Consider the following 25,913-nt stretch of genomic DNA (forward strand, 5'->3'; position numbering starts at 1 on the left):
CAGTGTCCCGTGTCTGGGGGGGCCTCGAACCCGGGACCGTCCTGCGGGCGAGGGGGCGGGGCTCAGTACAGACCCATCTTCTCCCACTCCACCAGGTATTGCACTTTCCCGTCCGGAGTGATGCGTCGCGCCAGGATCCGCACGGCCTCGCCCCCGCCCCCTCCCCAGCCCTCGTCGTCCGTGGCCCCGCCCCCCGCCCCGCCCAGTCCTCTGCCCGCCGCGCCCTGGTACAGCGGCAGGTCGTGGCACGGGGCGGGGGCGGGCGGGGGTCTGCTGCCCTCTGGTGGCTGGTGGTGGTGCGGGTGTTGCTGGTACATGGTGTGGCACTGGGGGGCGGCGCTGGGGGGCGGCGGGTACGACGGGCAGTGCACCGGCGTCCTGTGGGGCTCCTCCACGCTGGCGAGGGAACACATTAAAGGGGCGAGATGGTCATTTCATACTCACTACTGCCACCTCAGGTCAGACGCGTTACTGCAGGTTCTACATTAACCAGGTCTGAGCTCAGTCTACACATTAGGACATGGCCGGGAATCGAACCAGGGACCATCTAGCTATGAAGTGCTAACCGCTGCGTCACCATGCAGATTAGAACAGGTGTTTTATCCTAATGTTTATCATCAGGCTCATATATCGTTAACCACGTAGCATAATTGACTCTGTGGCCGTGTCCGAAGGTCCGCACTGTTCCCTATATAGTCACTATATAGTCACTATATAGTCACTATATAGTCACTATATAGTGACTATATAGTCACTATATAGTCACTATATAGTCACTATATAGTCACTATATATATATATATATATATCACATGTTGTAGGGGTGTCCGAATGTCCAGAGAGAAAAAAGTCGTCCACTCGAAATTTCCCACAATGCATCTGGAAAAGTAGTGAGCATCGATGGTCACTAAACGGGTCAATATAGACCACAATGCATTGCGAGAGTGGGAGAAGAGCCTGACAGAGACAGGTCTGTGAACTAAACACGACTGAAGTAAATCAGCTGTTTCAGTCGAGTGTTTGTGTTTCTCAGGAATAAACGACCTAAATATAAACGGCTACGGTGAAAAGATGCTAACGTTAGCTGCTAACCTTTAGCGATAGCTTCCTCTCGAATAATCCAAGTCATTCATGTAAAATCCATGTTTATATAAAGTATCTGACTCGTATTAATCCATAAATATTCCACTGTCTCTGAGTTTGTTTTTTATCACAGAAATACTTTATTCCTGGAGTTTATTGAACTTTTATCAGATGTAGTCACTGAATCTGCTGGTGTTCGGACACCGGGCTCTGTCTTTTAACGCTGGGGTGATTTTTTTTTTGTGATGAGTTTTAATTTTAATTTAAATGTCAAATAAAACGCCTGTAAAAGTGCTGAAACAGTCGTTCTGTTTACGTTTGTAACAATAAATAAATTCAGATAAAAAATAAAAAAACATATCTGCAGCCGCAGCGCGCGTGACGTCACGCAGCGCGGAGACAGTCGTGTCTTGTGTCCGAATCGGCCTATGTAGTGAATGAGGGACGAGGGTGGACATTTGGACACAGCCTGTAACTTCAAATCATAACAACGCTGCCCAAGAAGTGACTTCCTGTTTCGATCCAGCTCGCCAAAATAAAAGCACAGCTCGTCTCTTTGATGAGTTCAGCAGGGATTCACAACATCACAAGAATATAATGAAATACACACATTTAAAGTGTTTTGTCTGTTAATAGTTCTGCAGAGAGAAAGTTGAACGAATGAATAAGATGGTGCTTTTATTTTGGCGAGCTGGATCGAAACAGATTGTTATGATTTGAAGTTAGAGTCAATCGCCTAAGTCAGGGGTGCCCAATTCTGTTTTGGCCCGCCTTTTGAATTGCGTATGGGTAACACCAACTCTCCCATTCATTCTCAATGGTAAATATGGATGCAGTTCACTTTTTGGCCACCAGCGTCAAATTGGGGGCGCTGTTTCCCTCCTTTCGCAGAGTTAAGGAAACACTGTCGTGGTGTCTTGGTGTTTATAGAGCTTTGCAGCGTCGACTTTCACATTTTTCCAACTTTTATTTCAAAGGTTGTTGACGTCATCGCAGATTATGAACAATCCAGATGTTTTCAGCTGCTGTGACCCATCGAGCACATTTAGAGAGAAACCACAGACCTGTTGTAGTAATGCAGGTTCCGCGAGAGCCCCACGCTGCCGTTGTAGGAGTTGTGGTAAAAGGCGAACATCTTTTTGGGCGGGGGGCTGTGGAGGAAAACACATTAAATACACAAAAATATGAAATACGCTGCTCTCTTGATCTAAATGTTTACCTGGGGCTGTAGCTCTGATCCGACTTCCTGTTGTAGAGGCCGGCCCCTCCCATGTAACCGTGGCAACAGGGCATCAGGTCTATGTGGTCGGCGCCCATGGGAGGAGGGCAGGGGGAGCAGGGGGGGCAGGGCTGCAGAGGCACAAGCGAGGCAGGAATGTGAGTCTACAGTTTATAACGGGAGGCGTTAGCGTTAGCGTTAGCATTAGCAGCAGAGCAGAGGTTTTGGACCACATCCAGGTCAAACTTTACCACGGACATTTTCTCTGGTACCTGGGAGTTTAACCCCTTAACCCCCACCTGAACCGAGCACGTTTTCTCCAGTTTGGCTTTACCCCAATCCAAAAGCTTCTGGAAAAAAGGTGAGAAAATAGCAACAAAACTGAGACGAAAACAATGATGAAGATATGACAAAAAGGTGAGAAAACATTGACCAAAAAGTGACGAAAAATAAAATATATAAAATGGACAAAAAAACGACAAAAACTGAACAGAAAATGGACAAAAAAATGACAAAAAAAATGACAAAAAAATGACAGAAAAAATGACAAACAAATGACAAAAAATGGACAAAAAAGACTAAAAATCAACAAAAAAAATGGACAAAAATTGACAAAAAAGTGACGAAAAATTGACAAAAAAATGACATAAAATGAACAGAAAATGGACAAAAAAATGGACAAAAAATGACCAAAAAATGACCAAAAAATGGACAAAAATGGACAAAAAATTGCCAAAAAAATGACAAAAAAGTGACGAAAAATGGACAAAAAAATGACAAAAAAGTGACAAAAAAATGACAAAAAAGTGACAAAAAATGACAAAAATTTGACAAAAAAATGGACAAAACAAAGGCGGCTCTCAGTCGACCTCTTTTTATAAGCCCCGCCCCCCCGTGGCGCAGGCTCACAGTGCTACAGCTGCGTCACTTAAGCCGTCGTTCACACCACGATCTACGTACACTTCTGTTCACACAAACCTGATTTGTGTTAAGAAACACAAAGTTCCTTCACCCTCGGACTTAAATATGAGACTGTATTTACTGTGAGTCCCTCTCGTTTCAGACCTGACCCTCTGGCTCTGAAGGACGCGGTGCCAACACGCTGCTGTCAGGCTGCCACTGCCACCTGGACCAGCCCCACCCACTGGGCTTTGGCCCGGCTCCCGAGGCTCGTGCGGAGAACAGGTACTGGACATGTCACCAGAGAAACCACAGAGACTAGAGACCAGAGACCAGAGAGACGAGAGAGACCAGAGAGACCAGGGAGATGAGAGACCAGAGACCAGAGAGAGACCAGAGAGAGACCAGGGAGACCAGGGAGATGAGAGACCAGAGAGAGACTAGAGAGAGACCAGAGAGAGACCAGAGAGAGACCAGAGAGAGTCCAGAGAGAGACCAGAGAGAGACCAGAGAGAGACCAGAGAGAGACCAGAGAGAGACCAGAGAGAGACCAGAGAGTCCAGAGAGAGACCAAAGAGAGACCAGAGAGTCCAGAGAGAGACCAAAGAGAGACCAGAGAGAGACGAGAAAGAGAGACCAGAGAGAGACCAGAGAGATGAGAGACCAGAGACGAGAGAGAGTCCAGAGAGAGAGACCAGAGAGAGACCAGAGAGAGACCAGAGAGAGACCAGAGAGAGACCAGAGAGAGACCAGAGAGAGACCAGAGAGTCCAGAGAGAGACCAAAGAGAGACCAGAGAGAGACGAGAAAGAGAGACCAGAGAGAGACGAGAAAGAGAGACCAGAGAGAGACGAGAAAGAGAGACCAGAGAGAGACGAGAAAGAGAGACCAGAGAGAGTCCAGAGAGAGACCAGAGAGAGGCCAGAGAGAGAGACCAGAGAGAGACGAGAAAGAGAGACCAGAGAGAGACCAAAGGGAGACCAAAGAGAGACCAGGGAGACTCAGGACGTTCATGTTAACCCCATAACCTCCACCTGAACCGAGCACATTTTCACATCTTGAAAAAAACGCCAAAATATTGGAAAAAAACGAGGATAAAAACATGCTGAAAAATGTGACAAATGCGGCGACAACGTGACAGAGAAGTTACGATCAATTCTGTAGGTCTTAGCTTTCAAATGACCAGTAATGTTTTACATGAACTTTACAAAGCACTTATTAGTCCTTATTAAGAAAGAATGATATGAGAAATGTGGTGAGTCTTGGTGCCCTGTTGTTTTTAATGAGACGCTGCAGGTGAATGTTTGATAAATCTGCGTCATGGCGATTTTAAAGATCTCTCCATGTGATCGTTCCTCCTGCTCCTCGTGTCTCTGAGGCGCAGGTGAGGCGCCGCTGAAGGACGGAGGCTGCAGTCGGTGGTGAAGGCAGCCGCAGCGCTCGGATAAATACTGCTGCTCAGTGGGAGGAGGAGGACGCCGGGTAAAAATAGGCGAGTGTTTGAAGAGAGTGTGAGGGGGTTCTGCGCCGGTGTGACGAGGGTGAACCAGCCGCTCATATGGAAATGTGGAGCGAGACGAGCTCTGGACGTTCACAGGAGAGGAGGAAGTGGAGGTGATTCTGTGTGTTTCATTCTGCACCAAGAACTTGTGTTGATGATGGGAGAGAGGGACCACGGTGCAAAGCCAGCACAGCACATCCCAATAGCTTTTTGTCACTTTTTGTCACTCTTTGGCCATTATATAGGCCTGTTATATATAGGCGTTGTTGTGTCACCTTTTTTTTGTTTTATTTTTTTTATTTTGCCACATTTCTGTTGAATTTTTGTCACTTTTTTGTTGAGTTTTTGTTGAATTTTTGTCATTTTTTTGTTGAATTTTTGTTGAATTTTTGTCACTTTTTTGTTGAATTTCTGTTGAATTTTTGTTGAATTTTTGTTGAATTTTTGTTGAATTTTTGTCACTTTTTTGTTGAGTTTTTGTTGAGTTTTTGTTGAATTTTTGTTGAATTTTTGTCATTTTTTTGTTGAATTTCTGTTGAATTTTTGTTGAATTTTTGTTGAATTTTTGTTGAATTTTTGTTGAATTTTTGTCACTTTTTGTTGAATTTTTGTTGAATTTTTGTCATTTTTTTGTTGAGTTTTTGTCACATTGTTGTTGAATTTTTGTTGAATTTTTGTCATTTTTTGTTTTTTTGTTTCGTTTGAAGAGAGTGTGAGGGGGTTCTGCGCCGGTGTGACGAGGGTGAACCAGCCGCTCGCACGGAAATGTGGAGCGAGACGAGCTCTGGACGTCCAGAGGAGAGGAGGAAGTGGAGGTGATTCTGTGTGTTTCATTCTGCACCAAGAACTTGTGTTGATGATGGGAGAGAGGGACCACGGTGCGAAGCCAGCACAGCACATCTCAAAGAGTCTCAGTGGGTTCAGATAAGGACTCCCTGATCCGCCCTTTCACAATGTCAGCCCCGTGACTCCTGGCACTGTCGTCTTGGAAGAACCTGAGGGAAGAACCTGTGTGGAGGAACCTAGGCCTGATCAACTGCAGCCGATCCAGATGCTTCGCTTTTCTGTTCGAAAGAGGAACCGTCTGAGCAGCTGCTTCCAAAACATTAAAGATGATTTACAGTTTTCTTCTGCTCTTTCGTCTGAACACCAAACACTTGTTTACTGTTTCCTGTCAATCACCAGGAAATCGCTGAGATGAAGTTTGACCTCTTACCACCCGCCTAAACTGAATGCATTCTATCCTCTTTGGCTGTTATATAGGCCTGTGTAACGCCTCATTTGAAAGCTAAGACCCACAAAACAGATCTTTTTCCTTGCGTTGTTGCTGTGTTGAGTCATGTTTTTTTTTTCATTCTTTTATTTATTTATTTTTTTCACATTTTCGTTGAATTTTTGTCACATTTTGTTGAATTTTTGTCACATGTTTGTTGAATTTTTGTCACATTTTTGTTGCGTTCACATCCTTGTTTTCTTCTCATTTTTTGTGGCTGTTTTGGTGCTTTTTCCTGAAGAATCTTTTTGATTAGGGTAAAGCCAAACTGGAGACAATGGGATCCGTTCAGGTGGGAGTTAAGAGGTTAAGAGTTACATCCAGGTAAAGATCACTTTTGTTTGGTCAGTATTTCAGTTCATCAGGATTGATCACAGATTATTCCCAGATCTGTGTATTTCAAACCAGATTTACTCTTGAAGATTCATATTCAACGTAAAAAAAAAAATAGAAACAACACACAAAACATAGAAAAAGGAATAATAGAACTCCGGCTCCTGTCATCTGGTGCTCTCAAGTTGATTCCTACAGCTCAGCCATTCCCAAAGTCTGGGACATCACGGCCCCTTATTCTCTACATCTCATGAGGCCCCCACAGTGCCCCCTGAGGACCCCCAGGAGGCACTGTGGGAACCGCTGCCATGGCTCACGTCTGTGTGCGCGTCTCAGTTCTTTATATTACAGAAATCACTTAACCCCTTACCTCCCACCTGAACCGAGCACATTTTCTCCAGTTTGGCTTTACCCCAATCCAAAAGCTTCTGGAAAAAAGGTGAGAAAATAGCAACAAAACTGAGACGAAAACAAGGGTGAAGATGTGACAAAAAAGTGACGAAAAATGTATGAAAAAGTGGCAAAAATGTCACAAAAATGTCACAAGAAATTGACAAAAAATGGACGAAAAAATGACAAAAATGTGATAAAAAATCGACGAAAAAATTACAAAAAAATTGATTAAAAAATGACAAAAATGTGACAAAAATGTGATAAAAAATGACAAAAAAATATCACAAAAAAGCTACAAAAATGAGTTGAATACCCAACAAGAAAAAAAAATCTGATGACGTGAAGAAAAAGATCCTCTCGGTTCAGCCGGGAGTTAAGAGGTTAAGTTACGCTCGAATAATGGCCATGAATGAATCGATCGAGCCTGAACCCAGAGCCTCACGTTGGACCTGCAGCACGAGACAAACGTGAAGCCGCATCCACACGAGAGCGGGAGCGTCACGGGCGCTTCTCTCCAACACGGGATTCATCCATTCATCACGACTAAAAGAACACACGCAGGTCATTGTTGCATATTTAGTGTTAAAGCAGTACTAAGTATATCTTCCCCCTAGAGGCCATAAGTGCAACTGCAGGTGTCGTAGCAAGTTACGATTTTTTAACTTATTAATTGTCTTGGAGAGTAAATACTACGCTGACAGGAAAGGCGAAGGGAGAGAGGGTTACTGTGCATCCAATTATACAATGGAAATATTTTTTTTCACTCAAACTTGGCTGTAAATACTGTTTAAAGTGACGTTAGCCCGCAGTTAGCTTTGCCCGTTAGCATGTTAGCTTCTTCTTCGTGATTCCATTAGTGTGTATTGCTTTCTCCGCACCGGTGGCAGTCAAGTTGCAAACATGATTTTCTGGTCAGAGACACCAGGGGGAGATGAAAGACCCTCCAATCATCCCATAAACACTTGTATCTCCCCCACAGGAACTACGGAGAGGATAGATTAAGGTAAACACGTTACTTAGTACTGCTTTAACAGTGTGTTGGGCACAGACAGACTATCGATTCTCTTTATCAGCTGCTCTTTTCCTCCAAACAAACTTTCCCTCGGTCTCTTTGAGCGTCAGAGACTTGACCACAGAACATGTGTTTTCTTCACCACATCTGGATTCAGCAGATCCCAGTCGTGGCGCGGCGGCTTTGTTGATCTGACCATTTGTCTCTGCCTGTGTGGTAAAATGTCCTGTTTGTGCATCAACAACGCGACACGACGGCAGTGTGACAAAAACAAAAGTGTGTCAATCACGTGGCGACTGCATAATGACCTCATAATGACCTCATAATGACCTCATAATGACCTCATAATGACCTCATAATGACCTCATAATGACCTCACAGTGACCTCACAGAAACCTCATAATGACCTCATAATGACCTCATAATGACCTCATAATGACCTCACAGTGACCTCACAGAAACCTCATAATGACCTCATAATGACCTCATAATGACCTCATAATGACCTCATAATGACCTCACAGTGACCTCATAATGACCTCATAATGACCTCATAATGACCTCATAATGACCTCACAGTGACGTCATAATGACCTCATAATGACCTCATAATGACCTCATAATGACCTCACAGTGACCTCATAATGACCTCATAATGACCTCATAATGACCTCACAGTGACCTCACAGAAACCTCATAATGACCTCATAATGACCTCATAATGACCTCACAGTGACCTCATAGTGACCTCATAATGACCTCATAGTGACCTCACAGTGACCTCACAGTGACCTCATAATGACCTCATAATGACCTCATAGTGACCTCATAATGACCTCATAGTGACCTCATAATGACCTCATAGTGACCTCATAATGACCTCATAGTGACCTCATAGTGACCTCATAGTGACCTCACAGTGACCTCACAGTGACCTCATAGTGACCTCATAATGACCTCACAGTGACCTCATAATGACCTCACAGTGACCTCATAATGACCTCATAATGACCTGATAATGACCTGATGACGATGTTCCTTCCTCTCTCTCTCACTGAGCACAGGTGTATCTGAGTCCGCACTGACCTGAGTCTCCGGGAGCCGTTTCTTGGGTTTTCGTGCCTCTAGCGCCCCCACTCTTTTGGGACAGGGCACTGACAGAGGGCTGTGGGAGGAGAACACGAGCACCAGTTCAGAACAGAGCGCCGGAAACGTTACCTGTGAACTAAAATATCTGTCGTCTAGAACCAGAAAACAGAACAAAGAATGTTGGAGGATCTGCACATTTACAACATCGGGTTCATCTTCAAAATAGGGAGGGAATAACGGTGAAAAAATGGGGGAAATAATTGGTCACACTGGTCGTGTATTTACAGAACATGAGCCGGACGCTGAGTCCAAACCGGGCCTGACCTTTTGCGGTGGCCGATGCTGACCGGCGCCTCAGTGATGACGGGGGCGGAGTCTGTGGCCAGAGGGGGCGGGGCTCGCACCTGCAGTCCGAACAGGCACTTCTTCTTCTTGATCTCCTTCCCCGACACAAACCTGCGATTCATGAGGCTTTTAAAAACACGGACCACGGATTTCATCAGGTTTCTTAGTGTGTGCGCCTGCACGTGTGCTCCTGAAGGGGGCAGTGCTGTCCTGGTTTTCCTTGATATTTTCCATATGTTCCTCTTTTTCCCCATTTTTCCCCCCAATACTTTCCCTTTTCCCCCCATATGATCCTCTTTTTTCCTCATTTTTGTTCCTTGATATTTTCCATATGTTCCTCTTTTTTCCTCATATCTTCCCTCTTTTTTCCCCATTATTTCCCCAATATTTTCCCCATTTTCCCCCCTAATATTTTCCCTTTCTCCCCCATATATTCCTCTTTTTTCCCATTATTTCCCCAATATTTTCCCCATTTGTTCCCCTAATATTTTCCCTTTTTCCCCCATATGTTCCTCTTTTTTCCTCATATCTTCCCTCTTTTTTCCCCATTATTTCCCCAATATTTTCCCCATTTTCCCCCCTAATATTTTCCCTTTCTCCCCCATATATTACTCTTTTTTCCTCATTTTTATTCCTTGATATTTTCCATATATTCCTCTTTTTTCCTCATATCTTCCCTCTTTTTTCCCCATTTGTTTCCCTTTTTTATTCCCCATTTTCCCCTCATATATTACTCTTTTTTTCTTCATTTTTTTGCTTGATATTTTCCATGTTCCTCTTTTTTCCCCATTTTCCCCCCTAATATTTCCCCTTTTTCCCTCTTTTTTCCCCATTATTTCCCGAATATTTTCCCCATTTGTTCCCCTTTTCATTCCCCATTTTTGCCCCTAATATTTTCCCTTTTCCCCCCATATATTACTCTTTTTTCCTCATTTTTATTCCTTGATATTTTCCATATGTTCCTCTTTTTTCCCCATTTCCCCCCCTAATATTTTCCCTTTTTCTCCCCATATCTTCCTCTTTTTTCCTCATATCTTCCCTCTTTTTTCCCCATTTGTTTCCCTTTTTTATTCCCCATTTTTGCCCCTAATATTTTCCCTTTTTCCCCATATGATCCTCTTTTTTCCTCATTTTTTGGGAGCTCTACACTGACGCCGTGTGGTGATGTGTGAGTCGTACCTGTCCTTGTAGCGGCTCTACACTGACGCCGTGTGGTGATGTGTGAGTCGTACCTGTCCTTGTAGGAGCTCTACACTGACGCCGTAGTGAGACTGTTGTGTGAGTCGTACCTGTCCTTGTAGCAGCTCTACACTGACGCCGTAGTGAGACTGTTGTGTGAGTCGTACCTGTCCTTGTAGCAGCTCTACACTGACCCCGTGTGGTGATGTGTGAGTCGTACCTGTCCTTGTAGCAGCTCTACACTGACCCCGTGTGGTGATGTGTGAGTCGTACCTGTCCTTGTAGCGGCTCTACACTGACGCCGTGTGGTGATGTGTGAGTCGTACCTGTCCTTGTAGGAGCTCTACACTGACGCCGTAGTGAGACTGTTGTGTGAGTCGTACCTGTCCTTGTAGCAGCTCTACACTGACGCCGTAGTGAGACTGTTGTGTGAGTCGTACCTGTCCTTGTAGCAGCTCTACACTGACGCCGTAGTGAGACTGTTGTGTGAGTCGTACCTGTCCTTGTAGCAGCTCTACACTGACCCCGTGTGGTGATGTGTGAGTCGTACCTGTCCTTGTAGCAGCTCTACACTGACCCCGTGTGGTGCTGTGTGAGTCGTACCTGTCCTTGTAGGAGCTCTACACTGACGGCGTAGTGAGACTGAGTCGTACCTGTCCTTGTGGGCGTTGAGCGCGTCCAGCAGGTTGTGGCAGCGCTCGGGCCTCGCCGTGTCCGACAGCTGAGACAGAAGTGACAGAAAACACTGAGTCACTGAGAGACGACTGTTCATTACTGGAAACATGGAGGCAAATCTGGATCTGACACCAGGGCTGGAGCCTCAAAGATTCCATTCACGATTCACTTTGATTTGTTTTTTACTCAGAGCGATGACCGACAGAAGTAGAATCTAGCTCCAACTTTATCACTTTGCCATCGCTCAAACTGTACATATAATTAATGTTCTTAACCTCTTACCACCCGCCTGAACCAAATGTCCTCTTTGGTTATTATATAGGTCTGTGTAACACCTCATTTGAAAGCTAAGACCCACAAAACTGATCTCTTTCCTTGCGTTGTTGCTGTGTTGTGTCACCTTTTTTATTTTTTATTTTGGTCACATTTTTGCTGAGTTTTTGACACTTTTTTGGTTGAGTTTTTGTCAATTTTTTGTCACATTTTTGTTAATTTTTTTGTCAAATTTTTGTTGATTTTTTGTTAAATTTTTGTCATTTTTTGGTTGAGTTTTTGTTGAGTTTTTGTTGAATTTTTGTTGAATTTTTGTCATTTTTTGTTTAATTTTATCACATTTTTGTTGAATTTTTGTGACATTTTTGTTGCATTTACATCCTTGTTTTCTTCTCATTTTTTGTGGCCGTTTTGGTGCTTTTTTCCCAAGCAGCTTTTTTGATTAGGGTAAAGCCAAACTGGAGAAAATAGGATCCGTTTAGGTGGGAGTTAAGAGGTTTGTTTATCTCTTATTGCCATTTTAACAATACAAAATGACTTAGGCAGTTATACTATGTGGCTAACGATATGGGAAAATATCAAGGAAAAATTTTGAAAATTTGGGGGGAAAATGGGAAAATATTTTGGGGAAAAATGGGGAATAAAAAGGAACAAATGGGAAAATATCAAGGAAAAAAAGAGGAACATATGGGGAAAAAATTGGAAAATATCAAGGAAAAAATTAGAAAAAAAGAGGAACATAAGGGGGAAAATGGGAAAATATTTGGGGAAAAACTGGGGAATAAAAAGGAACAAATGGGGAAATATCAAGGAAAAAAATAGAAAAAAAAAGCGGAACATATAGGGGGAAAATGGGAAAATATTAGGGGCAAAAAATAGGGGGAAAAAAAGGAACAAATGGGGAAAAAATTGGAAAATATTAAGGAGGAAATTAGAAAAAAAATATATGGGGGAAAATGGGAAAATATTTTAGGGAAAAATGGGGAATAAAAAGGAACAAATGGGGAAAAAAATTGGAAAACATCAAGGAAAAAATTAGAAGAAAAAGCGGAACATATGGGGGAAAATGGGGGAATAAAAAGGAACAAATGGGGAAATATCAAGGAAATAAAGAGGAACATATGGGAGAAAAAAATTAGAAAACAAGCAGAATATATGGGGGGAAAATGGGAAAATATTTGAGGGAAAAATGGGAGAAAATAAGGAATAAATGGGGAAATATCAAGGAAAAAAAGAGGAACATATGGGGGAAAAAATTGGAAAATATTTGGGGGAAAAATGGGGAATAAAGAGGAAAGAATGGGGGGGAAAAATTGGAAAATATTAAGGAAAAAGTTAGAAAAAAAACGGAACATATGGGGGGAAAATGGGAAAATATTTGGGGGAAAAATGGGGAATAAAAAGGAACAAATGGGGAAAATATTAGGGAAAAAAGAGGAACATATGGGGAAATATCAAGGAAAAAAAGCGGAACATATGGGGGGAAATATTTTGGGGGAAAAATGGGGAATATATGAGGAAAAAATGGGGAAATATCAAGGAAAAAAGCGGAACACATGGGGGGAAATTGGGAAAATATTTGGCGGGAAAATGGGGAATGAAAAGGAACATAATATGTTCCTTTTCATTCCCCATTTTCCCGCCAAATATTTTCCCTAATATTTTCCCATATTATGGGAAAATATTAGGGAAAAAAGAGGGAGGATATGAGGAAAAAAGAATATGGGAGCAGTCTGTCACTGAAAAGAAAACATGTTTTGAATATTTCCGACACCTTGAGGACACGACATAAACTATAGATTAACATTAACGCCCTAAATCATTTTTTTGAAGAGTTTTTGCAGTATTTTTGCTTTTTTACAGTGTTATTGTTGCTTTTCCTTCCTGTTTTTGTCTCTTCTGCCTCTTTTTGTTGCGTTTTCGTTGCTGTTTTGAGCCTTTTAGATTTGGGTAAAGCCGCACTGGGGCTTCAGGGGTCGAGGGCGTGTGTGGGACGTACCGCGCCCGGCAGGAGACACTCCCAGTTCTCGTTGGCGAAGGACAAGATCTCGTGGTCGAAGTCGAAGTACTTCCTCTTACAGCAGAGAGACAAGTGGTACAGCACGAGGTGAGCCAGGTCCACCCTGAGGAGAACCAGGAGAAACACCTCAGGTTAGAGAGAGAGGACCCTGGGGAGAACCAGGAGGAGCAGGTTAGAAAGAGAGGACACTGAGGAGAACCAGGAGGAGCAGGTTAGAAAGAGAGGACACTGAGAAGAACCAGGAGGAGCAGGTTAGAAAGAGAGGACACTGTGGAGAACCAGGAGGAACACCTCAGGTTAGAAAGAGAGGACACTGAGGAGAACCAGGAGGAGCAGGTTAGAGAGAGAGGACACTGAGGAGAACCAGGAGGAGCAGGTTAGAAAGAGAGGACACTGAGGAGAACCAGGAGGAGCAGGTTAGAGAGAGAGGACCCTGAGGAGAACCAGGAGAAACACCTCAGGTTAGAGAGAGAGGACACTGAGGAGAACCAGGAGGAGCAGGTTAGAAAGAGAGGACAGTGAGGAGAACCAGGAGGAGCAGGTTAGAGAGAGAGGACCCTGAGGAGAACCAGGAGGAGCAGGTTAGAGAGAGAGAGGACACTGAGGAGAACCAGGAGGAGCAGGTTAGAAAGAGAGGACACTGAGGAGAACCAGGAGGAACAGGTTAGAAAGAGAGGACAGTGAGGAGAACCAGGAGGAGCAGGTTAGAGAGAGAGGACACTGAGGAGAACCAGGAGGAGCAGGTTAGAGAGAGAGGACACTGTGGAGAACCAGGAGGAGCAGGTTAGAAAGAGAGGACACTGAGGAGAACCAGGAGGAGCAGGTTAGAAAGAGAGAGGACACTGAGGAGAACCAGGAGGAGCAGGTTAGAAAGAGAGGACCCTGAGGAGAACCAGGAGGAGCAGGTTAGAAAGAGAGAGGACACTGAGGAGAACCAGGAGGAGCAGGTTAGAGAGAGAGGACCCTGAGGAGAACCAGGAGGAGCAGGTTAGAAAGAGAGGACACTGTGGAGAACCAGGAGGAGCAGGTTAGAGAGAGAGGACACTGAGGAGAACCAGGAGGAGCAGGTTAGAAAGAGAGAGGACCCTGAGGAGAACCAGGAGGAGCAGGTTAGAGAGAGAGGACACTGTGGAGAACCAGGAGGAGCAGGTTAGAAAGAGAGGACCCTGAGGAGAACCAGGAGGAGCAGGTTAGAAAGAGAGGATCCTGAGGAGAACCAGGAGGAACAGGTTAGAAAGAGAGGACACTGAGGAGAACCAGGAGGAGCAGGTTAGAGAGAGAGGACACTGTGGAGAACCAGGAGGAGCAGGTTAGAAAGAGAGGACACTGAGGAGAACCAGGAGGGACAGGTTAGAAAGAGAGGACCCTGAGGAGAACCAGGAGGAGCAGGTTAGAAAGAGAGGACACTGAGGAGAACCAGGAGGAGCAGGTTAGAGAGAGAGGACACCGAGGAGAACCAGGAGGAGCAGGTTAGAGAGAGAGGACACCGAGGAGAACCAGGAGGAGCAGGTTAGAGAGAGAGGACACTGTGGAGAACCAGGAGGAGCAGGTTAGAGAGAGAGGACCCTGTGGAGAACCAGGAGGAGCAGGTTAGAGAGAGAGGACACCGAGGAGAACCAGGAGGAGCAGGTTAGAGAGAGAGGACACTGTGGAGAACCAGGAGGAGCAGGTTAGAGAGAGAGGACCCTGTGGAGAACCAGGAGGAGCAGGTTAGAAAGAGAGGACCCTGAGGAGAACCAGGAGGAGCAGGTTAGAAAGAGAGGACACTGTGGAGAACCAGGAGAAACACCTCAGGTTAGAGAGAGAGGACCCTGAGGAGAACCAGGAGGGACAGGTTAGAAAGAGAGGACCCTGAGGAGAACCAGGAGGAGCAGGTTAGAGAGAGAGGACACTGAGGAGAACCAGGAGGAGCAGGTTAGAAAGAGAGGACCCTGTGGAGAACCAGGAGGAGCAGGTTAGAAAGAGAGGACACTGTGGAGAACCAGGAGGAGCAGGTTAGAGAGAGAGGACACTGTGGAGAACCAGGAGGAGCACCTCAGGTTAGAGAGAGAGGACACTGTGGAGAACCAGGAGGAGCAGGTTAGAGAGAGAGGACACTGAGGAGAACCAGGAGGAGCAGGTTAGAAAGAGAGGACACTGAGGAGAACCAGGAGGAGCAGGTTAGAAAGAGAGGACCCTGAGGAGAAATGAGGGTAGAGCTATACTGTCTACAAGATCCAAACATCTTCTGGGAAGATATTTAGATTTACAATATCAGGTTTATCTCCAACGTCACGAAATGTGGAGAAAAAATTGGAAAGTATGGGGGAAAAAAGGAAAATATCAAGGAAAAAATGAGAAAAAAAGAGGGAAATATGGGGGAAAAAATTGGAAAATGTGGGAATATATCTGTCGTCTGTTCAGAAAAATTATCTTTTTCAGCGACAAAGCCATGTAAATTCAGATGTTTGCCGCTCGTTTTGTGTAAGTATATATTGTACTGTATACTGTACTGTATATTCTGTATATACTGTGTATTCTGTATATTCTGTATATTCTGTTGGTGCTGAGCCTCACCAGGTCATGGGGAGTCTCTGGATCGTCTCCGGGCCTTTGGTGCAGACGGAGCACTCGAACTGATAGAACCTGAGACCAACAACACAAAGTTACACACTTCTGTGTATGTGGTACCTGTCTCTGCGTGTGGAACCTGTCTCTGTGTGTGGAACCTGCGTGTGGTACCTGTCTCTGTGTGTGGAACCTGTCTCTGTGTATGTGGTACCTGTGTGTGGTACCTGTGTGTGGTACCTGTGTGTGGTACCTGTCTCTGTGTGTGGTACCTGTCTCTGTGTGTGGTACCTGTCTCTGTGTGTGTTCCCTGTCTCTGCGTGTGGTACCTGTGTGTGGAACCTGTCTCTGTGTGTGGAACCTGTCTCTGTGTGTGGTACCTGTGTGTGGTACCTGTCTCTGTGTGTGGTACCTGTGTGTGGTACCTGTGTGTGGTACCTGTGTGTGGTACCTGTCTCTGTGTGTGGAACCTGTCTCTGCGTGTGGTACCTGTCTCTGTGTGTGGAACCTGTCTCTGCGTGTGGTACCTGTCTCTGTGTGGTACCTGTCTCTGTGTGTGGTACCTGTGTGTGGTACCTGTCTCTGTGTGTGGTACCTGTGTGTGGTACCTGTGTGTGGTACCTGTCTCTGTGTGTGGAACCTGTCTCTGCGTGTGGTACCTGTCTCTGTGTGTGGAACCTGTCTCTGTGTGTGGTACCTGTCTCTGTGTGTGGTACCTGTGTGTGGTACCTGTCTCTGTGTGTGGTACCTGTCTCTGTGTGTGGTACCTGTCTCTGTGTGGTACCTGTCTCTGTGTGTGGTACCTGTGTGTGGTACCTGTCTCTGTGTGGTACCTGTGTGTGGTACCTGTCTCTGTGTGTGGTACCTGTCTCTGTGTGTGGTACCTGTCTCTGTGTGTGGAACCTGTCTCTGCGTGTGGTACCTGTCTCCGTAGAGCAGGGGTTTGCTCAGACACTGGGTGCAGGCCTCGTGGAACCACTGTCCACATCGCGCACACTGGAGCATCTTCAGATTCCACCTGCACAGAGACAGAATCACCTCAAACATCTGCACCGGGTCCTCAAACATCTGCACCGAGTCCTCAAACATCTGCACCAGGTCCTCAAACATCTGCACCAGGTCCTCAAACATCTGCACCGAGTCCTCAAACATCTGCACCAGGTCCTCAAACATCTGCACCGAGTCCTCAAACATCTGCACCGGGTCCTCAAACATCTGCACCGGGTCCTCAAACATCTGCACCAGGTCCTCAAACATCTACACCGGAGTCACAAACATCTGCACCAGGTCCTCAAACATCTACACCGGAGTCACAAACATCTGCACCAGGTCCTCAAACATCTACACCGGAGTCACAAACATCTGCACCAGGTCCTCAAACATCTGCACCGGGTCCTCAAACATCTGCACCAGGTCCTCAAACATCTACACCAGGTCCTCAAACATCTGCACCGGGTCCTCAAACATCTGCACCGGGTCCACAAACATCTGCACCGGGTCCTCAAACATCTGCACTGGGGTCACAAACATCTGCACTGGGGTCACAAACATCAACATCAAACATCTGCACCGGGTCCACAAACATCTGCACCGGGGTCACAAACATCTGCACCGGGTCCTCAAACATCTACACCGGAGTCACAAACATCTGCACCAGGTCCTCAAACATCTGCACCGGGTCCTCAAACATCTGCACCAGGTCCTCAAACATCTACACCAGGTCCTCAAACATCTGCACCGGGTCCTCAAACATCTGCACCGGGTCCACAAACATCTGCACCGGGTCCTCAAACATCTGCACTGGGGTCACAAACATCTGCACTGGGGTCACAAACATCAACATCAAACATCTGCACCGGGTCCACAAACATCTGCACCGGGGTCACAAACATCTGCACCGGGTCCTCAAACATCTGCACCGGGTCCTCAAACATCTGCACCGGGTCCTCAAACATCTACACCAGGTCCTCAAACATCTGCACCAGGTCCTCAAACATCTGCACCAGGTCCTCAAACATCTGCACCAGGTCCTCAAACATCTGCACCAGGTCCTCAAACATCTACACCAGGTCCTCAAACATCTGCACCAGGTCCTCAAACATCTGCACCAGGTCCTGAAACATCTGCACCGGGTCCACAAACATCTGCACCAGGTCCTCAAACATTTGCACCGGGTCCTCAAACATCTGCACCGGGTCACAAACATCTGCACCGGGTCCTCAAACATCTGCACCGGGTCCTCAAACATCTACACCAGGTCCTCAAACATCTGCACCGGGTCCTCAAACATCTGCACCAAGTCCACAAACATCTGCACCGGGTCCACAAACATCTGCACCAGGTCCTCAAACATCTGCACCGGGTCCTCAAACATCTGCACCGGGTCCTCAAACATCAGCACCGGGTCCTCAAACATCTACACCGGAGTCACAAACATCTGCACCGGGTCCTCAAACATCTGCACCGGGTCCTCAAACATCTGCACCGGGTCCTCAAACATCTGCACCGGGTCCTCAAACATCTGCACCAGGTCCTCAAACATCTACACCAGGTCCTCAAACATCTACACCAGGTCCTCAAACATCTGCACCGGGTCCTCAAACATCTGCACCAGGTCCTCAAACATCTGCACCGGGTCACAAACATCTGCACCGGGTCCTCAAACATCTGCACCAGGTCCTCAAACATCTGCACCGGGTCCTCAAACATCTACACCAGGTCCTCAAACATCTGCACCGGGTCCTCAAACATCTGCACCAAGTCCACAAACATCTGCACCGGGTCCACAAACATCTGCACCAGGTCCTCAAACATCTGCACCGGGTCCTCAAACATCTACACCAGGTCCTCAAACATCTGCACCGGGTCCTCAAACATCTGCACCAAGTCCACAAACATCTGCACCGGGTCCACAAACATCTGCACCGGGTCCTCAAACATCTGCACCGGGTCCTCAAACATCTGCACCAAGTCCACAAACATCTGCACCGAGTCCTCAAACATCTGCACCGAGTCCTCAAACATCTGCACCAGGTCCTCAAACATCTGCACCGAGTCCTCAAACATCTGCACCGGGTCCTCAAACATCTGCACCGGGTCCTCAAACATCTGCACCGAGTCCTCAAACATCTACACCAGGTCCTCAAACATCTACACCAGGTCCTCAAACATCTGCACCGAGTCCTCAAACATCTACACCGGGTCCTCAAACATCTGCACCAGGTCCTCAAACATCTACACCGGGTCCTCAAACATCTACACCAGGTCCTCAAACATCTGCACCGGGTCCTCAAACATCTACACCGGGTCCTCAAACATCTGCACCGGGTCCTCAAACATCTGCACCAGGTCCACAAACATCTGCACCGGGTCCACAAACATCTGCACCGGGTCCTCAAACATCTGCACCGAGTCCTCAAACATCTGCACCAGGTCCACAAACATCTGCACCAGGGTCACAAACATCTACACCAGGTCCTCAAACATCTGCACCGAGTCCTCAAACATCTGCACCGGGTCCTCAAACATCTACACCAGGTCCTCAAACATCTACACCAGGTCCTCAAACATCTGCACCGGGTCCTCAAACATCTGCACCAGGTCCTCAAACATCTGCACCAGGTCCTCAAACATCTGCACCAGGTCCTCAAACATCTACACCAGGTCCTCAAACATCTGCACCGAGTCCTCAAACATCTGCACCGGGTCCACAAACATCTACACCGGGATCACAAACATCTGCACCGGGTCCTCAAACATCTACACCGGGATCACAAACATCTGCACCGGGTCCTCAAACATCTGCACCGGGTCCTCAAACATCTACACCGGGATCACAAACATCTGCACCGGGTCCTCAAACATCTACACCGGGATCACAAACATCTGCACCGGGATCACAAACATCTGCACCGGGTCCACAAACATCTACACCGGGATCACAAACATCTGCACCGGGTCCTCAAACATCTGCACCGGGTCCTCAAACATCTACACCGGGTCCTCAAACATCTACACCGGGTCCTCAAACATCTGCACCAGGTCCTCAAACATCTGCACCAGGTCCTCAAACATCTGCACCGGGTCCTCAAACATCTGCACCGCGTCCACAAACATCTGCACCAGGTCCACAAACATCCCAGGTCCTCAAACATCTGCACCGGGTCCTCAAACATCTACACCAGGTCCTCAAACATCTGCACCGGGGCCCCCCCGTGGCCCCCCCCCGGCCCCACACTCACTCTCCGGGGCCGGCGCAGTAGCAGTAGCACTGCTGCTGATTGGTCAGGTGCTGGGGGTCCCAGTCCAGCGCTGAGAGCTGATAGGGCAGACGCAGCTTCATGTACTGCATGAGGCGAGCGAAGCGTCCGCGCTTCAGGGCCCCCCCCCTCTGAGAAAACACACAGTATTATTATTATTATTGTGTATAATCATCTTCTATTCCCTTCAGCCGGGTTAGGGTTACTGTTAGTAAAGGTCCAGATGTTCCTCGTTTACAGATCTGTTAGTAAAGGTCCAGATGTTCCTGCTTTTGAACAGGAACATAGAGCAGGACTGGAGCTGGACGGCACAGGGTGCACTTCCCTGAACGCACCAGCAGATGGAGCTCACCTTGGTGGCGACGGCGAACACGCAGTGGCGGCAGATCCAGGAGTCGGGCTCCGCCTCGGGCTCCACAGGAGGAGAGTGACAGGCCACGTGGTACCCTGGGAACACAAGCACATGGCAAATGGTACCACCATCATTCACACGGGGGACTCTGGATCCTCGTTAGTTTGTGAAGAAGCGAGATCTTAACCGCACACAAAGGAAATGACCATGTTTGGATGACAGCCTTTCCTGCTACACGTGGATACCAAACAGGTCTGTGATCTAACGGCGTCTCTGTGTCTCCAGGGAAGAGCAGGACCAGCAGGACCACAGGGTGGACGAGCAGGACCACAGGGTGGACGAGCAGGACCACAGGGTGGACGAGCAGGACCACAGGGTGGACGAGCAGGACCACACGGTGGACAAGCAGGACCACAGGGTGGACGAGCAGGACCACAGGGTGGACGAGCAGGACCACAGGGTGGACGAGCAGGACCACAGGGTGGACCAGCAGGACCACAGGGTGGACGAGCAGGACCACACGGTGGACGAGCAGGACCACACGGTGGACGAGCAGGACCACAGGGTGGACTCACCGTGACGACACTTGAGGCAGGTGATGAGCGGCTCTTTGAGAGCTGGACCATCGCAGACGCAGCACACGTCCTCCCCCTCTGCAGCGACTGTGGACAGAGCAGAAGGTCATTCATCTCCCAGAAGCCACTTCTTCAGCTTCACACCAGGAGGCTTTTACTTTAGAAGTTACTGGTTTAGTTTCTCCTCTGGAAAAGTCGTTTGTTTCTGAGCTACAGTGTTATGAAGGTAATAATAAACATTATAACAGCCTCCATTTGTCATATGTTTTTTCTGATGAGAAATGTTCAATGGGTGAGGAACATGCTCCTCTATGGTCCTCATGGTGGGAGCTGACATTGCTGTAACACCGCCCCCTGGTGGCCAAGGGGCGACGAGACACTTGGGAGCATTGATTCTGATGGGAACGTCCCAAGAACGGCTTCAAAGTCTGGCTCCAGAGTTTTTCTTTGTCTAAAAATCGCCGTGACCCATGTGACCCATGTGACCCATGTGACCCATGTGACCCATGTGACCCATGTGACCCATGTGACCCATGTGACCCATGTGACCCATGTGACCCATGTGACCACGTTGGGGGAGGGGAAACATTTTTAACCACACTGGTTTTTGTTTATCAGCCCGAAATGTGGAAGCATTTTCAGTACATAGACTGACTCCAGAGCTTGATTGACAGGCTCTGGAGCCAGTCAATGCACTGAAAATGCTTCCGTGGAGGCTCCGCCCCCTCCTCGAGTGCAGGGCTTCCCGCCTTTTTGCCCTTTTAACCTCTTAACTCCCGCCTGAACCAAGAGGATCTTTTTCCTCATGTCATCAGATTTTTTTTCCATAATTTTTTTGTTGGGGATTCAACTCATTTTTGTCACATTTTTTGTCACATTTTTTTTTTCAGTTTTCTTCAATTTTTTTAATCAAATTTTTGTTACATTTTGGTAATTTTTTTGCGACATTTTTTTTTTTTTTTTTGTCTCATTTTTGCCACTTTTTCATCAATGTTTTCTCACTTTTTTGTCACATTTCCATCATTGTTTTCGTCTCAGTTTTGTTGCTATTTTCACACCTTTTTTCCAGAAGCTTTTGGATTGGGGTAAAGCCAAACTGGAGAATAACAATAATAATGCATCGGTTTTATATAGCACTTTTCTGGACACTCAAAGACACTTTACATTGCACTATTTGTTCACTCCAAACCCGGTGGTGGTAAGCTACTATTGTAGCCACAGCTGCCCTGGGGTAGACTGACGGAAGCGAGGCAACCAGTCTGCGCCATCGGCCCCTCCGACCACCACCAACCACTCACTCACTCATTACATTCGCTAGGCTTCCTGGTGTTACTAAACGGTCTCCCATCCAAGCACCGACCAGGCCCTTCCCTGCTGAGCTTCCAAGGTCTGACGGGATTGGGCAGAGCAAAGGCGGTGTGACCACTAGAAAATGTGCTCGGCTCAGGTGGGAGTTAAGGGGTTAAGAAACAGGACTCAGGAACCTTTTTCAATGAATGGGGCTGAATGGGACTCGCTCATCTTTATTATATTATATCTATGGAAATGATCCGTTCCAATCAATACTAGCAGAATAAATGTGCTTCTCAGAATCAGAGCCAGGCCCAGAATCAGAATCAGAATCAGAATCAAAATCTGAATCTGAATCTGAATCTGAATCTGAATCTGAATCTGAATCTGAATCTGAATCTGATTCTGAATCAGACCCAGACCTCCATGGGAAAGGACCTTTATCCCCCTGACATTTATTTAAGTTAATTTCAATAAAAGGCCTTTCGTAAACTCCACTCTCCTTCAGGTTCGGATTCGGCCGATATATCGGTCAGGCCCTGATCTGGACACGTCTACAGGGAAGAGACAGATTCTTACAGGTGTGGATGTCTTTACGCAGCACCCAGAACTCAGAGTTGTCCTCAAAGCGAACCAGGCAGCACTGCTTCAACCCGTCCACCTGCAGAGAGAGAGGGGGGGGGAGAGTCAGGGGGGGGGGAGAGTCAGGGGGGAGAGTCAGGGGGGAGAGAGTCGGGGGAGAGAGGGGAGAGTCAGGGGGGGGGGGGAGTCAGGGGGGGAGAGAAGAGAGAGAGGGGAGAGAAGAGAAGAGAGAGAGTCAGGGGGGGAGAGAAGAGAGAGAGTCAGGGGGGAGAGTCAGGGGGAAGAGTCATGTGGGGGGGGGGGCAAACGGGGTCACAGGATGATTTCTGGGGTGGCAACACGTTTTACAATGTTGAATATTTTGTGCGCAGGTTTTGCTCGATAACAAGGAAATGTTTTTGTTATAATCGTATATTTGTCCATAATAAAAGTATGAGGTTTCTTACTCAGGTAAAATTTAAACTTTAGTAAAAAAAAAAAAAAAAAAAAAAAAAAAAATGTATCTTGAGATCTGGCTTCTTATTGAGCTATGAAGTTGTTATAATTCTTGTACACACTGGTCATACAGGCAAAAAAAAAAAAAAGTTAAATAAATCAGGATTTGAAGATTGTAACTTGAAACAAAACATTTAAAAAGTGCCAGGTTGACGACTAGACTAGAATTTAGACAAACACGGACAAAACCTGCCACCCCCTGGATCCGGCCCTGTTTACCAGTGAACTGAAATTGCTAACCCTGAAATGCAGGTGTGTATAGACCGCTCTGTCACCTGTGGGCCCCAGTGACCAGTGGGGATGAAGGAGCCATGTTCTTTCAACCTCTTAACTCCCACCTGAACGGATCCAGTTTGGCTTTACCCTAATCAGAAAGCTTCTTGGGAAAAAAGCGCCAAAACAGCCACAAAAAACATAACGAGAGAAAACAAGGATGTAAACGCAACAAAGATGTGACAAATATGTGACAAAAATTCAACAAAAATGTGACAAAAAAGTGATAAAAATTCAACAAAAATGTGACAAAAAATCAACAAAAAAATGACAAAAATTTAACAAAAAAGTGACAAAAATTCAACAAAAATGTGACAAAAATTCAACAAAAATGTGACAAAAATTCAACAAAAAAATGACAAAAAATCAACAAAAAAATGACAAAAATTCAACAAAAATGTGACAAAAATTCAACAAAAATGTGACAAAAATTCAACAAAAAAGTGACAAAAATTTAACAAAAAAGTGACAAAAATTCAACAAAAATGTGACAAAAATTCAACAAAAATGTGACAAAAATTCAACAAAAAAATGACAAAAATTCAACAAAAATGTGACAAAAAAATGACAAAAATTCAATAAAAAAAGAAAAGAAAAAAAAACATACAAAAGGTGACACAACACAGCAAAAACGTGAGGAAAAGATCAGTTTTGTGGGTCTTAGCTTTCAAATGAGGTGTTACACAGGCCTATAGCCAAAGAGGACAGAATGCATTGGGTTCAGGCGGGTGGTAAGAGGTTAAAACAAGTGAAAACGTGGAGGTGCGGGGGCCCATATGAAACCTGCCCCCGGGGGCCCCACGCGCTGAGTTCACGGCCCTGTACCGCTCCGTCAAACATTGTGCCTCACACTTTTCTGAGCTGAAAACTCGCCACGTTCGGAGCAAAAACACTTGACGTAAAACCGCGCGGCGCGACCACCCCTCGCGGACAGGTGGTCACCCCGGTCACGTGCGCGCACTTACTCTCTTGACGTTGCCGAGGTACAGCAGCCCGTCGGTCCATCGCGCGAGCACGTCCTCCCCTTCGCTCACTGCGCCCATCCTGCACACAGAGCGGGGCAGGCGGTCACGCTCCGCGCCGCAGACACAGAGACAAACGAGCACAGACTGTTGACATCCGGACACTCCGCTCCCCCCCCCTGAATCCAACCCCCCCGCTCCCGCTCCCCCCCCCACCCTCCTCCTCCGCTCCGCTCAAACTTGCAGACGCATGGCGGCGCTGGCAGCTCCGTGTAAGGCCGGCGGGGAGGAGGTGTGTTCCCGCCGCGATGGAGCCCCGTCAGCGCGCCGCGGTGCCGTGAGCCCCCCCGTTACCTGTCGCTCCGAGGCGGGTCACAAAGCCTTCATCTCCCGGGGAGCTGGTGCCGTGCACGTATGTTCCGGAGCGCGTCCATCCAGCGGTGCGTCTGTGTCAGTCAGCCTGTGTCTGCGCGCGGGGAGGGGCGGGCGTCTGTCCGTCCGTCCCTCCGCATGACGGTGTTTCGTCATGTCGCTTTGATCGGTGCCGTTCCCCTCCCGCCCCCCCGCGGCCTATTGATGCTGATGACAGGGAAGCGGAGTCAGGCCGCCGGAGACGCCATCGCCGCCGCCGCGCAGACTTGTTGTGACGCAGACATAAAACGGCGGCGGAGTGAGGAGTGAGAAAGGGGGGGGGGGGGTCCGCGGGGGTAAAAGGAACCCTCACCCGCACTCACAGCCGCGCGGGGCCCCTGGACGCACCGCTCACACGGACCCACGGCGCGCGGCAATTAGGGGCTAATGAGCGCGTCCCGCCTCATTAGACCGCGCGGCAGCCGCTCCTCCGGGACTCGCTCTGAGCCCGCGAGGCCGCGCGCGGTAACAACACCGCATTATGTAACAGCTGGAGTAACATTTTCACCTGAACACACGGATCACACCGCGCGCGCTCCGTCATCAACGCACGACGCATTTTGGGATAAACGTTTGTCTTTGAAAAACATGCGGCTGGTCCTGAAATAGAATCAATGAAATGATGAGTTCATGAGGCGACACTTCATTCATCATTTATAACACATGTACAGTTTATTGACCTTAAGCCTCTAAAACAGGGCTGGGCAACGTCAGGCCCGGGGGCCAAATCCGGCCCTCCAGCACAGAACCACCGGCCCCCAATAGGATTTTGAGAAATATTACTATGCAAATAAGGGAGCGAATAACTGTTAAAGTATCTAAAAATGCGAGACATTGGCTGTATCCGAATGTCCACCCTCGTCCCAACCCCTC

At 47.2% G+C, this 25,913-nt stretch overlaps 1 protein-coding gene across 1 annotated transcript; it reads right to left on the reverse strand.

Moving 5' to 3' along the window:
* On the reverse strand, positions 1 to 24,786 carry phf1 (PHD finger protein 1). Its single transcript, XM_079569336.1, has 14 exons — positions 24,633 to 24,786; positions 22,897 to 22,978; positions 21,028 to 21,114; positions 20,453 to 20,547; positions 20,083 to 20,231; positions 16,764 to 16,859; positions 15,851 to 15,919; positions 13,274 to 13,397; positions 10,980 to 11,047; positions 9,127 to 9,258; positions 8,800 to 8,878; positions 2,303 to 2,433; positions 2,148 to 2,234; positions 1 to 396 (listed from the first exon to the last, which is right to left on the reverse strand). The coding sequence occupies exons 1-14, from the start codon at positions 24,708 to 24,710 to the stop codon at positions 63 to 65; spliced, it is 1,611 nt and encodes a 536-aa protein (XP_079425462.1). The 5' UTR covers positions 24,711 to 24,786; the 3' UTR covers positions 1 to 62.
* Between the last annotated feature and the right edge of the window lie 1,127 nt (positions 24,787 to 25,913).

Source organism: Gobius niger (genome assembly GCF_951799975.1).
Source record: "Gobius niger genome assembly, chromosome: 13".
Taxonomy (NCBI): domain Eukaryota; kingdom Metazoa; phylum Chordata; class Actinopteri; order Gobiiformes; family Gobiidae; genus Gobius; species Gobius niger.

Excerpts from the sequence above, each read along its gene's own strand:
- phf1 (XM_079569336.1), bottom strand. The coding sequence starts at position 24,710 with ATGGGCGCAGTGAGCGAAGGGGAGGACGTGCTCGCGCGATGGACCGAC. Across the intron at positions 20,548-21,027 it reads CTGCCTCAAGTGTCGTCACG|GGTACCACGTGGCCTGTCAC; the intron begins GTGAGTCCACCC and ends TTGTGTTCCCAG. Across the intron at positions 397-2,147 it reads AACCTGCATTACTACAACAG|CGTGGAGGAGCCCCACAGGA; the intron begins GTCTGTGGTTTC and ends TTCCCTCGCCAG.